General features: G+C 35.6%; 1 protein-coding gene and 1 long non-coding RNA gene across 3 annotated transcripts in view; both read left to right on the forward strand.

Annotated features, from left to right (window-relative positions):
* The first annotated feature begins 385 nt into the window (after positions 1-385).
* LOC127510687 (CD209 antigen-like protein C) overlaps positions 386-16,314 on the forward strand; it is a 33,678-nt gene continuing 17,749 nt past the window's right edge. Inside the window, exons 1-5 of one of the 2 annotated variants that reach the window (XM_051890604.1) lie at positions 386-626; positions 702-1,121; positions 1,243-1,370; positions 1,549-1,652; positions 1,742-2,332. In XM_051890604.1, the coding sequence (XP_051746564.1) occupies positions 461-626; positions 702-1,121; positions 1,243-1,370; positions 1,549-1,652; positions 1,742-1,871 (948 nt within the window). In that variant the 5' untranslated portion in view covers positions 386-460 and the 3' untranslated portion in view covers positions 1,872-2,332. Of the gene's footprint in view, positions 627-701; positions 1,122-1,242; positions 1,371-1,548; positions 1,653-1,741; positions 2,333-16,314 lie in introns of those variants that run through there. The other variant, XM_051890605.1, reaches the window with a different exon arrangement.
* LOC127510720 (uncharacterized) lies at positions 12,653-14,149 on the forward strand. Its single transcript, XR_007929720.1, has 4 exons — positions 12,653-12,780; positions 12,874-13,167; positions 13,317-13,444; positions 14,095-14,149. It is a non-coding gene; the product is annotated as an uncharacterized LOC127510720 (long non-coding RNA).

The following is a 16,314-nucleotide window of genomic DNA, read 5'->3' on the forward strand; positions in this document are numbered from 1 at the left end:
CATTTTCACAGATTCTGCAAGTGGTTCACATACTTTTTCTTGCAACTGTGTGTGAGTGTGTGTGTGTGTGTGTGTGTGTGTGTATATATATATATATATACATTTTATATATAATTAGAAAATTTAATTGTCATTAGAAAATTTTAATATACAGCTGGGTGGCCTTGTTCACCATATCAACTAGTTCTTAACTAATGCGTTTGTTATACAAAGACTGAAACTGTAGTGAAGGGGTGAAAATATAAGGGCAACTTTTCATAATGATTTGCAGTAAATGGGTACAAGAAGAGTTATTTAAGTTATACAATAGTCAGCAATTTTTTTTAGCATCCTAACAGGATATCACATGTTCTTGACCACAGTGGTCTAACAGTAACAGCTCAAAAGCAGAAATGCAGTGCAGTGCAGTCCACCAAATGAAACAACTTCTAGTCTCACATTTAACTCCAGCAGACTGAATATGTCTTATTACGACAATATCAACATTCCCGGTACACATGGGATGGACAGAGAAGATGAAGAAGAGATGAATATCTATGCTAATGCTGATCCTATAAACAGTTTTGATGTCAGGACAGAAACGGAAAACTCAGACACCAAGAGACACCAAACACCTCAACACACAGGTACTGAGACTCATTTCATTATATCACACACATTTGAGTCATATGAGTAATTATCTTCATGTCTGTGGTGTTCAGGAAGTGATAGTGTGAAGATCAGAAGCTCCAGAGCAGCTCCAGTGTGTTTGGTGCTGCTGTGTGTTCTTCTGCTGACTGCAGTCATAGTGCTGGGTGTCTACATCCATACAAAGAGCACAAACTACACAGAAGAGAGAAACCAGCTACTAAACATGATTACCAACCTGACAGAAGAGACACACCAACTACTAACCAACCTTACTGAGGAGAGAGACCAGCTACTAACCAAGATCACCAACCTCACAGAAGAGAGAAAACAACTACTAACCAACAATGCCAACCTTACTGAGGAGAGAGGCCAGCTACTAACCAGGACCATTCAATTGACACAAGAGAGAGATAGATTATCATCAAATAACAATGACCTTATTAAACAAAGAAACAAATTAAATCAGGAGAAAAATGAACTGTTAAAAATGGGTAATTATGAGCTACAAACAAGTTTTGTTTTACAGGATACATATAGGAATTATTTAGATGCAGCTGGTTAAAAATAAGTTTGGTAGATCAGTGCTAATAGTAAAATTGCTTTTGTTTACAGATGGATGGGTTCGTTATCAATCTAGTTTTTACTTCATTTCCTCTGCGTGGAAGAGCTGGACTGAGAGCAGAAGATACTGTACAGACAGAGGAGCAGATCTGATCATCATAAACAACAAAGAGGAACAAGTGAGTGAAATTACTTTTCTAACTATAGATAATAGTCTATAAGAAGAAAACTGTTATTTTTCTTTTACACTTTATTACTTTATTCTGTTATTATGGTTTAATGTGTTATTGTTTCATGAAAAGTGTATATTGTTAATTCTCTTTAAGACATAAATGTGTAATTGTTTTATTTTCTTAGGATTTTATTAAGAAAATGTCTTGCACTAAAGTCTGGATTGGTCTGACTGACAGTGATGTGGAGGGCAGATGGAGATGGGTTGATGGCAGCACACTGACCTCTGGGTGAGAAATCACTGAACTGAATAATATCTAATAAATGATTCTCACAGTCAGTATCATATCACTGATCTAATGCTGATCTATATTTTCAGGTTCTGGTCATCTAAAGAGCCTAATGGGGACAGAAGCGAAAACTGTGCTCTAACTCATGCATCAGGATGGGCTGATTACCCATGCAGTGATCATTTTCAATGTATCTGTGAGAAGAGCATTTTAAATTAAGTCAATGAGATGCAGGTTTATGTCAAAAAAAGACAAAATTATTATTATTATAATTTTTTTTTTTGCCAGATATTGTATGTTACTTGACGTACATAACGAGCTAGCCAGGGCCCTGAACTGGAATAAAAACAAAAAATGGAAACAAACTGCATTAGCTGTTGAATCTCAGGAGTTTTTCAGAGGATATGTCACCATGGCAGGTTATATCCAGCATGGTGTGTTTTAATCAGCAAAAATTGCAGATTAGTGTAGAACCACTACTATTCAGGGAATATATATATATATATATATATATATATATATATATATATATATATATATATAAGGGGTGTAACGATACACAAACATGACGGTTCGGTACGTACTATATACATATTTTGAAGTCATGGTTCGGTACGGGTTCAGTACAGCAGGGTGAGAAAACAAACAAACAAAAAATTATTAAACAATGTTTTACTGAACCAACTGTGTCTCTGTCTTTAAATGTATTCAATTATAATTAAAATTTTCTTAAGGAGAAAAAAATCTGTCTCTGCTAATGCTGTAAACTATCAGGGAGCCCTTACTTGCACATTACTATAATAAAGGTTACAATTAACAACAGAGCCCAAATAATTAAATTTAGTTGCTATTTATTTAAGTATAGACATAATCATCAACACTCAAATAATAATAATAAAAAAAAAAAAATGTATGTATTGTAAGCATGTAAATTACACATAAGGCAGTTTTTGCATTAACTTCTGTTTCTCCAATTCGTTGTTGAAATATAATCATTAACTCAGTGGCTGTCATAACTTGTTTTCATGATGGATTTATTTAGGCCTAACATTCACTAACAGGTTAAGTAAAATATAATTAATATATAGGCTAATATAGTGCATATATTTAGCGAAACAGTTCATTTCTCTAGCGAACTAACACTGTTGACACTGAATGGCTTTTCTGAGGTAAATGTAATACTACGTGACATATTGTTTTACTGACATCTTTCTGCGGTTTAAAGTTGTACTGTATCTTTCAATATACCTTCATGTTCATTCTGTAGTAGTGTGGTAGTCACTCGCGCTCCGTGCTGCCGTTTGAACTAAAGCGCCTATACGGCGATCTGTCACGCCACATCAAAAAGCATCAAAACGGCATTTATTGTTTAAATTTCATGATAAAATGGACAGAATTTGAAAGATGGCACTTCGTTTCTTATTGAAAGTAACAAAACAGAGCTTATTGCGATTATTCGTGGTTAATGCTGGTTAAAAAATACGTTAGGCTAAAAAGCATTACTGTGTGCGCCCCCTTCTGGATTGGAGTGTGGATTGCCTGTATTCGTCGTCATACTGCATGAACCGAACCGTGACGGTTCGGGACGAATACATGTACTGTTACACCCCTAATATATATTTGTAAACATTTAAAAGCTTTGTTGTCAAAGTTAGTAGGCTATTGTGGCTTTATGTATGGTCAGACACTTGCGTGTGTCGTTATATTATTAACCTTTTTTCCTAAATCAAGTTTAAATGGAGTTACGAGGTGTTTCACCAGCAAATGTTGAAGATTTGTGTTTTGTCAGTCATTAACGGCTGCATCTGAGGCAGTAAGTGCATTGCATTAAATTTTTTATCATCAACTTGCAGGTTACAAAGTATATTGTAACTATATGTGGGCACTCAGTATTTACTGTTGTTTAATATATTGGGCAAAAAGTGTGCACAGGTATTGGCTATGACAATGCAGCAAATACTAGACTAAAACTCTCTTCTCCACAGCTCAAATGCATAAAACATAGCCTTTACACACATCATGCTATAAATAAAGAAAATGCTGTACTTATTAAAAGAACTAGTTTTTATTTACCCTTGCACTGCAAACAAGCAGAGACAAACTGATGAAAATGACCAATTGATTGAAAATTGCTGATCATACATGAATATTTTGCCAAAAGCAACACTTCTGTCATTTACTTGGAACTTCTCATTTTTGGTGAACTGCTCCTGTAAGTTTAAGCTAAAATAAACTATCCTCTCATCTCCTGACTTCCTTTAGCTATGAAGGTCTTTTAAAAAGGCAACTGTTTTTAAAGAGGCAACTATTCTGAAAATGAAAACAGACTAAAATGTATCAATTTCTGGCAACTGTTTACAAAACTTTAATACATGTATGCATTAAAAACACCTGAAGAAAGCCAGCAGTCACCAGTCCAGAAGCGTGTGTTCATTGTGTGACGTGCATAATGAAAAATGTGCTCATAATATCTCATTTGAAACTCATCTAGTCAACTCATTGGGGAAATATGTGGTGAACACACACATTTAATGCCAATACCCAAGCAAGTAATTCTTTCTTGAATGCTGCAAAGTTGTGAGCATCTTACTCCTTTTTTGAGTAATTACAATTTTTTGTGCTATAGCAAATTAATTACTACCTATTCTTCATGACAGTGATTATGTACACAGACTGTAGAACTCCTGTCAAAGTTTCTGGGTTCTAATCCCTTTTTTCCTTCATTAAAATCAAATATGTTCATCAGTGATTTTATATCATGTAATAACTAATATCACAGGTGGAATCTATCTACAACTAACATGTTCTTCTTTGCTGCATTTAAGCCAAGTCAAACGGCATTAGATTGCCCCCTACAGGTCAATCTACCACAGCTCGGTCTATAACATCTCATGAGCAGGGATTTTATTTTGTGATTTCACCAGAATAGAGGTCTCTGCCGTCACTGATAACTGTGGCAACAAGCAGTCAGCATGATTTCAAATTAGCAACACATTTCAGCACCAGATTGCCTCTTAGGCCACATATGTTCTCCTTGTCGGCTCTGTGTTTATTTGGCAGTATATAAAATCTAGATCAGGGTTTTTTAACTTATTGGTGCAGAACACCACACAGAACACTTGTCAGCAGTGCACCAAGCAAAAACCAACTGACCCTTTTCACATTTCCGGGTTTCTCAGAAGCGGAAGTTGTCATAGTTGAGTAAAATTCTATAGTGGTGAATGAGAGAATACATTAAATATATTTTTTGTGTTTCCATTTGCTCAAATAGCAAAAGAAAACCTCCACAATAGTTTTTTCACAACTTTCAAAAAGAGGAAAAAAAATAGAGCGATTGATAACGGCAGTCAGAAGAGAGAAAGATGTCATTTTTACCATCACTCCCATAGCTGCTGTATTACAAACACCCTCACAGCAGCGTTAACTAGATTTTTGTAATTTGATGCAAAGATAATATAATACTAATTATAGTGTTATAAATGTACATACGTTTTTAAAAAAAATTAAAACATAAAAAACTTTGCAGGGTCTTATATACACGAATTCCTTCACAACAGGTGTAGGCTAGTGTACAGTCAGTGAGTGCAGATTCTCGGAGAAATACTTAAGATGAATATATTAAAATCATTGAGTAGAGTATATAACTGTTTCTTTCTGAAGTGTTGATATTTTTTTATAACTGTTCCAGTGAGCTTTTTTTTTAGTGTTTTACTATAGTGAAATTGTTTCTGAACGATTTGTTTTGGTTATACTATTGTCAGTGGATCATTTTTTTATTTGTTTATTTTGTGGAACATGAGTTTTTGCTATAATTGTGAAATTTCACTGACATTTAAAATTACTCATATCATGAAATAAGAGTTTGATCATATCACCCAACAATAATCGTGTTAAATAATTGTGATTTCAATATTGACCAAAATAATCATGATTGTGATTTTTGCCATAATCGAGCATTTTGAATGTCTTCTTTGTCAGACACCATTTCATGTTCTGGAGTTTCTTGAGTTGAGCTGATGAGTTGTGTCAGGTGTGTTTAATTAGGGTGACATATATAATGTTCAAAATTGGACTCCAGAAATGACTTGCAAAGTGAACTTCACAGAGTATACTGCCATATCATGCCATACCATATGAGATTCCAGTCTGAAGGAAGTGATCTTCAGTTATTATTTGTACACTATTCAGTTCTACATCACCAGTGTAACAGTCCAGTACGAAGAATATATATATACTTATATAGTCTGATAGTGTGTGTGTGTGTGTGTGTGCATATATATATATATAAAAACACACACATATACATACATTCCTTTCGGTATATAAAGAGAAAATTAACTTGCTGATGCTTTGACAGCTTTTTGTTTTAATTGTTATTCTGTAATAAACTAAATTTAATATTAAACATCTTTTTGAATTGAAAACACATGTACTCATTCATTATAAAAAAAAAAAATCCACATTTTAAGTAATAAAGACTACGACAGAAAAAGGAGTATTGGGACAGTTTTAGATATTTCAGTATCGTGACAACACTAGTGTAAAGTCAAAAGCGCCAGGAATTCCTGGCTTTACACCCACAAACGAAGATCCGGTTCCGACACCTGTACTGTGTCACATCTTTTGAAATCCCATTCTGTTTTTGGTTCATTTAGATGTCTTTGGTCCACCTTGCATTCATATTTCAGTCAAACTTCACCATAGTTAGTTTGGAAGCGGACCAAGACTAGAGATCGACCAGTATTTATTTTAATAACAGATACTGATACCAGTTATTTGCATGCTTATGTGCCCGATAACCGATATATAGAACCAATATTTATTTATTTATTGACTATCAACTCCCCATAAATAAGCATAAATACAAGCATTCGTTTTAAACTACAGTTTAAAAAGGTTTATGTGGTGTTTGATAGGCTAAAGAGCTGTAATTTTTTAGATGTTTATTAGGTGAACTTGTGAAAGAAGACTTAATATTGATTGTTTCAGTAGCATAAAAAAACAAAACGTTTTTTCAAACTGGGAATATAGCCATTACATTAAGAAATGATCAAAGAACCCCGAAGCGGTCCATTCAGTCTAATGTGAGTTAGGTTATAAGCCTATGCATTTTCGCAAAAACTCCCGATATAACCTATGAAACTGTATATACTGCAAAATGAATCTCTTACTTGCATCTTTTCTGCATTAAATGAATCTCTTGCTTGCATCTTTTCTGCATTTTGTTGTTTATGATGATAAACGAGAATTCGCGTGAGTGAGATTCAGAATTCAGTCAGTGCAGCGCGTGCAACTGTCATAACACCGGCATTTGCGCGGTGACTTAATCACAATGCCTCTTATTGGACATTGTATTCCTAAACTCAACGAAAACGTCTGTGATTGGTTATAATGCTCAACACTGCAAACTACACACGTAAAAGAAAACGACTATAAATATGATATAACAAACAAATCTACTGTAAATACAATGCAGCAATTTTCATATTTATAGGCAATGTTTCATATTGGGTAGACTACTTACTTTCAAGAGCAAAAACATCATGGAAGAAAGAGAGCTACTAACCAAAATGACTAACCTGGCAGAAGAAAGAGAGCAGCTACTAACTAACAAAGATTACTAACCTACTAAGGAGAGACAAGCTACTCAGCAAGAACACAAACTTGACAAATGAAAGGGAAGGATTATTATCCAAGAATGACAACCTCACTAAACAAAGAGACCAGTTAAATCAAGAGAGAAATGAACTGGGGAAGAGGCTCAATGAAACAGGTAATCTTGATATTCAGTGTTTTATTTTTTGTTTAATTAAGACACATCGCTCTACAATACTCTTCAGATTGTAGCAAGAAGTTTAAATAATATTACTATCAAAGGGTTAACTTACAAGAAGAAGGTGAAAAAAAACAAGTCTGATCTGTATGTTTCACCAAAACATTTTTTTTTTTTTATATAAGCAGACAGGATATAACTGCTTCAGTGTGTGGTCACAGTGGTGTAGTTAAAGCTTAGCTTCTAAAAAGCGTCAGTACACAGCAGCGTCCACACGAGCAACTTACACAATGGACTCCAAAAGACCGAAAATCTGCAAGAGGACTCATGCCAATAGTAGCACTGAGATACGAGAACTGGACAGAGAAGATGGTGAGGAGATGATCACTGATGCCAGCAGAGACCCAACTATCCGTCATGATGTCAGGACAGAAACAGAGAACTCAGACACCGCAACACATCAAACACTTCAACACTCAGGTACTAAGACTCATTTTATTATAGTAACATAACTAAAATGCACATTTAAGTCAAATGAGTGTTGAAGAAATATTTATCTTCATATCTGTGATTTACAGGAAGGATTTGTGTGAAGATCAGAAGCTCCAGAGCAGCTCCAGTGTGTTTGGTGCTGCTCTGTGTTCTCCTGCTGACTGCAGTCATAGTGCTGGCCATCAAACTCAGTAAAAAGATTGATGAGTTTTACATCAAGTACAAAAACATCACAGAAGAGATAAATGAGTTAAAAGAGTTAAAATTAATCTTGGAAAAGCATACTAGGAATTTATCAAATCATAGTGAAACCCTGATTACAGAAAAACATGAATTACAGGAGAAGATGAAAGAACTGTGGCAACAGATACATAAAATGGGTAATAAAAAACTACTAAAACTAAAACTACACAACTATTCGATATTTAAAGAATATAGCATGTATGTTTTGGGTAACCTGTTATAAATAAGTTAATAATAAAGAGCTAATTGTTGTACTATACTTACAGATGGATGGAAGTGCTATCAATCTAGTCTTTACTTCATCTCCTCTGAAAAGAAGAGCTGGATTGAGAGTAGGCGAGACTGTACAGACAGAGGAGCAGATCTGATCATCATAAACAACAGAGAGGAACAAGTGAGTGAAAGAGAATGTTTGTTTGTGACCATAACTACAAACCCGATTCCAAAAAAGTTGGGACACTGTATAAATTGTGAATAAAAAAGGAATGTAATGATGTGGAAGTTTCAAATTTCAATATTTTATTCAGAATACAACATAGATGACATATCAAATGTTTAAACTGAGAAAATGTATCATTTTAAGGGAAAAATAAGTTGATTTTAAATTTCATGGCATCAACACATCTCGAAAAAGTTGGGACAAGGCCATGTTTACCACTGTGTGGCATCCCCTCTTCTTTTTATAACAGTCTGCAAATGTCTGGGGACTGAGGAGACAAGTTGCTCAAGTTTAGGAATAGGAATGTTGTCCCATTTTTGTCTAATACAGGCTTCTAGTTGCTCAACTGTCTTAGGTCTTCTTTGTCGCATCTTCCTTTTTATGATGCGCCAGATGTTTTCTATGGGTGAAAGATCTGGACTGCAGGCTGGCCATTTCAGTACCCGGATCCTTCTTCTACGCAGCCATGATGTTGTAATTGATGCAGTATGTGGTCTGGCATTGTCATGTTGGAAAATGCAAGGTCTTCCCTGAAAGAGACGACGTCTGGATGGGAGCATATGTTGTTCTAGAACTTGGATATACCTTTCAGCATTGATGGTGCCTTTCCAGATGTGTAAGCTGCCCATGCCACACGCACTCATGCAACCCCATACCATCAGAGATGCAGGCTTCTGAACTGAGCGCTGATAACAACTTGGGTTGTCCTTGTCCTCTTTAGTCCGGGTGACATGGCGTCCGAGTTTTCCAAAAAGAACTTCAAATTTTGATTCGTCTGACCACAGAACAGTTTTCCACTTTGCCACAGTCCATTTTAAATGAGCCTTGGCCAAGAGAAAACGCCTGCGCTTCTGGATCATGTTTAGATATGGCTTCTTTTTTGATCTATAGAGTTTTAGCCGGCAATGGTGAATGGCACGGTGGATTGTGTTCACCGACAATGTTTTCTGGAAGTATTCCTGAGCCCATGTTGTGATTTCCATTACAGTAGCATTCCTGTATGTGATGCAGTGCCGTCTAAGGGCCCGAAGATCACGGGCATCCAGTATGGTTTTCCGGCCTTGACCCTTACGCACAGAGATTGTTCCAGATTCTCTGAATCTTTGGATGATATTATGCACTGTAGATGATGATAACTTCAAACTCTTCGCAATTTTTCTCTGAGAAACTCCTTTCTGATATTGCTCCACTATTTTTCGCCGCAGCATTGGGGGAATTGGTGATCCTCTGCCCATCTTGACTTCTGAGAGACACTGCCACTCTGAGAGGCACTTTTTATACCCAATCATGTTGCCAATTGACCTAATAAGTAGCAAATTGGTCCTCCAGCTGTTTCTTATATGTACATTTAACTTTTCCGGCCTCTTATTGCTACCTGTCCCAACTTTTTTGGAATGTGTAGCTCTCGTGAAATCCAAAATGAGCCAATATTTGGCATGACATTTCAAAATGTCTCACTTTCAACATTTGATATGTTATCTATATTCTATTGTGAACAAAATATAAGTTTATGAGATTTGTAAATTATTGCATTCCTTTTTTATTCACAATTTGTACAGTGTCCCAGCTTTTTTGGAATCGGGTTTGTAAGTTTGGAGCAACCAAGGCCACGTTCACACTGCGAGCTTTAGTACTCAATTCCGATTTATGGCTCAGATCCAATGTTTTTGTAGAGGTGTTCACATTGTTGTTTTAAATGTGGCCAATATCAGATTCCAGTGTGAACAGATAATGGTCGTGGACTGACCCGCATGTGCAAAATGATAAAAAAGGTGTCACGCAGCATACTGTCATACGGAAGTAAACATGGAGGACATTAAAGTAAGTGATTACACATTTATTTATAGTGTGATCTGCTGCTGAAGCCAGCAAATGTATGCACAGGCAATATATAAAAAATAAAAAAAAGATGAGGATGCAATAAAAGAGATAAAAATGACATTTATAGTACGAGTCCTCGTGCTTTGCATGTACATAGAGCTGTCACTGTAATACTTATGACTTCTGACACATTCATTCCACATTGGGTATGTAAAATCTTTGAAGTGACTCCTATGAGTGCAGAATTGCGACGAATGTTGTTCTAGATTAACGTAAAAGTCGCATGAATTCTGATTTGACTGTTCAGACTGAGGTCGCATTGCAAAACATCTGATCTGGGGTGTTTTTCCCGAAAGCATCGTTAGTCAACTATGGTCGTAAGTCCCATTGAACTCTATTGGTAACGACGGAACTTGCGACCATAGTTCGCTTTGGGAAACACACCCCTGTATTGGATTTAGTACCACATATGGAAGTGGCACAAATCGGAATTGAAAAGATCAGATTCCATGTGGTTTGTGCTGTTCACACTGACATGACAAAAACAGATCTGAGTCACATGTGAGCAAAAGATCTGATTTGGGCCACATTTGCCTGCAGTCTAAACATAACCTATCTGACAACACCTTCCTTTGCGGACATTCTGAGCAGAGTATGTAAGCGAAGCGGACTCATGTACCGGTCATGCTTAAATCCCGCTCCGACATGAAATTTGTTTGTACTGTACAATTAATTTCTTGTAAAAATGTGTCAATTAGTAGGCCTACTTAGATAACAGTTATGATATTTGTTGCTTTAAGTATGTTTCTTGATTCATTAGGAGTATTTAAAAAGAGTTCCAGGTGGCACTGAAGTTTGGATTGGTCTGACTGACCGTGATGTGGAGAACACATGGAAATGGGTTGATGGCACAAACATGACCTCTGGGTGAGAAATCACTCCTCTAAAACTACATCAACCAAACTCGGCACCAGGCCTACTGAACACTTTTATAACATGCCTCTCCATGATATGGGAGTTTTTATTTTATTTTCACTTTCAATAAAACGCTATTGTCCAGTGACGATTTGGAAAGTAAATTCTAGAAAATGCTAAAAGTAAAACACTAGAAGTGATGACTATCAATCCACAAAAGCAATATATGCTGTCAGGTCACATTTTTAGTATTTCTACAATATTAAAAAAAAACTAAACACTATTTTCTATTTAATATAATTAAAAATGACTTGAAAACCACAAAAATATGATGACTTCATGTTGAATGTCAACTCCGTCATTGGCCTATCAGAAAATCTTATGACGGTGTTGCCATATTAGGCATTTCTTTCACAAAACAAATGGAGTTTATGTAGTAGCCATTTTGTTTTCTCTGTTGATGCTAGATGCTAATAGAACCTGCTTTAGGAGAATAAAATGATCTGAAAATTTCAAATAATTTCCTCAGAAATTGGAAGAGGGTGTTGACATATCATGGTTGTGACACAGGAAATATTAACATTAGGATTTAAAATATTCTAAAATTATAAAACTTACTAGAGCCTGTCTGACATTGATGCACTCTGGCTCTTAGAGTGATAGCTGAAGCAGCACTGAACATCTAATGCTGATCTGTTGCAGGTTCTGGAGGGATGGAGAACCAAGTGATAGCACTGGTGATAAGGATTGTGCCATAAATCTGCCATCAGGGTTTGCTGATTATTCATGTAATAAAACATTTAACTGGATCTGTGAGAAGAACACATTTTAATTTACATTGGTTTTTGTCTCATTTCACTTTTTGTTCTGAAACACAGTTCTTCAAGTTTCAAGTAATAAATCATCTTTATCATTAAAACACTGAGTAAGTTTATTTATGATTCTATTATATTTTGTTAGTGATACAGGTGTGCAGCTTCTCATCCACCATATTCACAATTAAAGTGTCCAAATATTAACATTATTGAATGTCTTTCAATAGATTAACTCAACAAATGGAGTGAGATTGGGGTGTGGCTTTTTTTTCCCCCTTCTTAAATTCTATATAGTGAGGCTAGTAATGCGGAAACTTCACACTTCACATTTAAGAGAAAAATAATCAACTTAAATCACAAGAAGTAAGAAATGTTATTACATTTATATCAAAAGCTTAACGACATTACTACTTTTACTAGTAGTGTACAAAAATGTTTTATCATAAATCGTTGCTGTTTATCTGCAAAACTTTTTTTTATATAAGCAGGATATGACTGCTCAGTGCGGTCACAGTGGTGTAGTTAAAGTCGAACTCTAAAAGCATCAGTACACAGCTGTGTTGTCCACACACAAGGAAATTACACAATCTGACTCTGAACGACTGAAAATGTGCGAGAGGAACAGCACAGGTATTGAGATTCATTTCATTGTAACAACTAACACACACATTTTAGTCATGTGAGTAATTAAGAAACATTTATCTTCATGTCTGTGGTGTTCAGGAATTGATTCTGTGAGGAACAGAAGATACAAAAGAGCTACAGTGTGTTTGGTGCTGCAGTGTGTTCTCCTGGTTGAGGCGATCATATTGCTGGGTCTCGAACTCAGAACAAAGACTGATGAGTATGAAAACAGTGAGGAAAAATACATCCAAGAAAGGGACAAGCTACTTGTTGAGATCCAAAGCTTGTTAAAAAAGAAAGATAAATTAGTAAATAACAATAACAACATGACTAAACAAAATGACCAGTTAAATGAGGAGAAAAAACTACTATCAAAACACCTTCGTCAAATGGGTAATCTTGAGCTTCACTAAAACTACACAAATGTTTAGCATTAAAAAAAGATGCAGTGTTTATGTTGTGTGTACACGTGGTTATTAGTAAGTTTCAGTTTAGTGTGGATTAGAACAAATAACTCATATCTAAACTGGTTGTGTTACCAGATGGATGGAAGTGCTATCAATCCGGTTTATACTACATTTCCTCTGACATGAAAAACTGGGCTGACAGTAGAGAAGACTGTTCGAAAAGAGGAGCAGATCTGATCATCATAAACAACAGAGAGGAACAAGTGTGTGAAACATTGATTGACTGATTCAGATTCATGATTCATTTACTAACATTAGACGTGTGTTAGTGAAAGGAACACTCCACTTTTTTTTTTAAAAATAAGCCCGTTTTCCAACTCCCCTTGAGTTAAACAGTTGAGTTTTACCGTTTTCGAATCCATTCAGCCGATCTCCGGGTCTGGCGGTACCACTTTTAGCATAGCTTAGCATAGTTCATTGAATCCGATTAGACCGTTAGCATCTCGCTCAAAAATGACCAAAGAGTTTCGATATTTTTCCTATTTAAAACTTGACTCTTCAGTAGTTACATCGTGTACTAAGACCGACGGAAAATGAAAAATTGCGATTTTCTAGGCCGATATGGCTAGGAACTACACTCTCATTCCGGCGTAATAATCAAGGAACTTTGCTGCCGTACCATGGGTGCAGCAGGTCATTTTTTAACGAGATGCTAACGGTCTAATCAGATTCAATGAACTATGCTAAGCTATGCTAAAAGTGGTACCGCCAGACCCAGAGATCGGCTGAATGGATTCGAAAACGGTAAAACTCAACTGTTTAACTCTAGGGGAGTTGGAAAATGAGCCTATTTTCAAAAAAAGTGGAGTGTTCCTTTAACATGTTACAAAATGATTTTCTATTCTATTATTAGGAGTCTTTTAAAATTGATACTGGTTTCTGGATTGGTCTGAATGAGAGTGCTGTGGAGAACACATGGAAATGGGTTGATGGCAGCACACTGACCTCTGGGTGAGAAATCACTGAGCTGATCTGATTAATATCTTATAAATGATTCTCACAGTCAGTATCATCACACAGAAAGCAACACTAAATAACTAATGCTGTTCTTTAGTTTCAGCTTCTGGGCATCTGGACAGCCCAAAGGTTCCATGGGCAAAGAGGGTAACTGTGCTATGCTGTATCAATTAGGGTGGTATGATTATCCATGTAATATTGTTTTTAAATGGATATGTGAGAGAAAAACATCTTAAAATAAAATCTGTAATGTCATCACTAACAGGAAGCAAAATAACTGTACTTGTATTTGCAAAAAATATAGTTCTACTTTTTTTGTAAGTTACAAGTCCTGTAATAAATTATTAAATCATTTAGCAATTTTTTTTTTCTGTTATATTTTATTGTTTCATGTGTGTAGCTTCTCTGTGTTTTTTGTTTTTTGTTGTTGTTTTAATATGTATAGGCTAGAAGCATTACTCAACATTTATAATAAATCTCATAATGAGATCAAGAACAACAGACTGATGTTAGCATTAAGCTAATGGCTAATATTCACTTCCTAGACAACAAAAAGCATTTCCTATGACGTTATTTGAGGACAAAGTGAAAATTTAGGGAATGTTAAGTCTTTATATCCACAGTGACTTGACCTGAAACCAGTTTATATCTCTTGATAATGCTAATATTGCACTTGGTGCGCTTACCAACAGCACCAATCTGCTTTTAGGCTAACTGATGGCCGCCTGACATGAGCATGTAAACATGCTGTGATATAGTAAAGACATCTTATGTGAGAAAATGTCTCAGTGACAGAAACCACTTATTAGTTTCACTTCCTCTAAAGTGTTTTTAGCACAGCAGGTTAAAAGTTTCACTTAAAGATGCACTTTTTTTCTTTTCAATTCAAATGTTTCACCACTAAAAAAAGTGCTTTTGAGATATGTTTCAAATAATGTACATTCATACAAGACTGCAGTCATATAAATTTTGCAATCAAGTAGCACAAAATGTCTGGCTAACGTGTATAGACAAATGTGTTGACTCCACTAAATCTCACAAGATAATGACATTCTGAAATTCATGTTAATTTTTTTCAGTTCAGTTCACATTCTTTGTTAGGTTGTTAATAGGCTAAATCGTGCGCACAATTTATTAATTTGTTCCCTCGATTTACTAAAACATGCGCACAATTTACTATTTTGTTCCGTCGATTTACTAAAACGTGCGCACGATTTAGTATTAAGATTAAAAATCTTTTTTTTTTTTTTTTTGCCCAGCCCTAGTTCTAATTCGGATACAGATAAAGTAGCACAGTAAAGATTACATTTATATGAATGCATTAGTGAGAGCGATTACGTGTGTGAATTCATTTTACCTTGCAGTGTCTCTCTACATTAGTGAAGCTGTGGGATTTAGTTACTGAGAAATATATGCTAGAACTTTTCAGTTTCTAAGCTATTTTATTCAGAAATCACACAACAGTGTTGACAATACATTTCCGCGCTACTGAACGATTCTGTGCGTGCGATCTCCACGTGATGTACGAACGAGTCTACGAGCTATACTGTGTGTGTGCGTTACAGCGCAGAATGCATTCATTTAGAACGGTGATTAACTTAAAATAAGCTGTTTAAAACGTGCATTCTCCCATTCAATTTCGAGCACCCAGATGGTATAATCACATGTCTTGTGAAGCGCTCTCAGAGTATGCATTTATTTGTCATTTTGAAAACAGAGTGTAAATGTGGCCTTCAAAGATTTCTTATGCTGTTGCGCCCTCTATAGGACCAGCAACTAGTCGACGTCAAGCTTAAAATGTCACAGCAGAGCATTAAAGTCGACTAGTCAGTTGTACCCCTACTGTGCACTTTTTAAAAAAAGTACCTAAAAACACACTTGTTCGCTAGGGCCTTTCCTTGACTCATTTTATTGTATTTTATTATTTTATTTGTTATGCAATTTTATTTTTTGGTATGTATTTCATTTTATTAGGGCTTCAAGCACAAAGTGCTGGAACCCTATTGTAATTGTAAGGATTTTTATTATTTTTCTTGTGCCGTAAAACGAATCATGCAGACCAAACCCTAAGTGCTAGAGACTTGAAACTTGGCCAGATGATAGGTCTCAATTGAGG

This window comes from Ctenopharyngodon idella, chromosome 4 (genome assembly GCF_019924925.1).
Source record: "Ctenopharyngodon idella isolate HZGC_01 chromosome 4, HZGC01, whole genome shotgun sequence".
Lineage (NCBI taxonomy): Eukaryota > Metazoa > Chordata > Actinopteri > Cypriniformes > Xenocyprididae > Ctenopharyngodon > Ctenopharyngodon idella.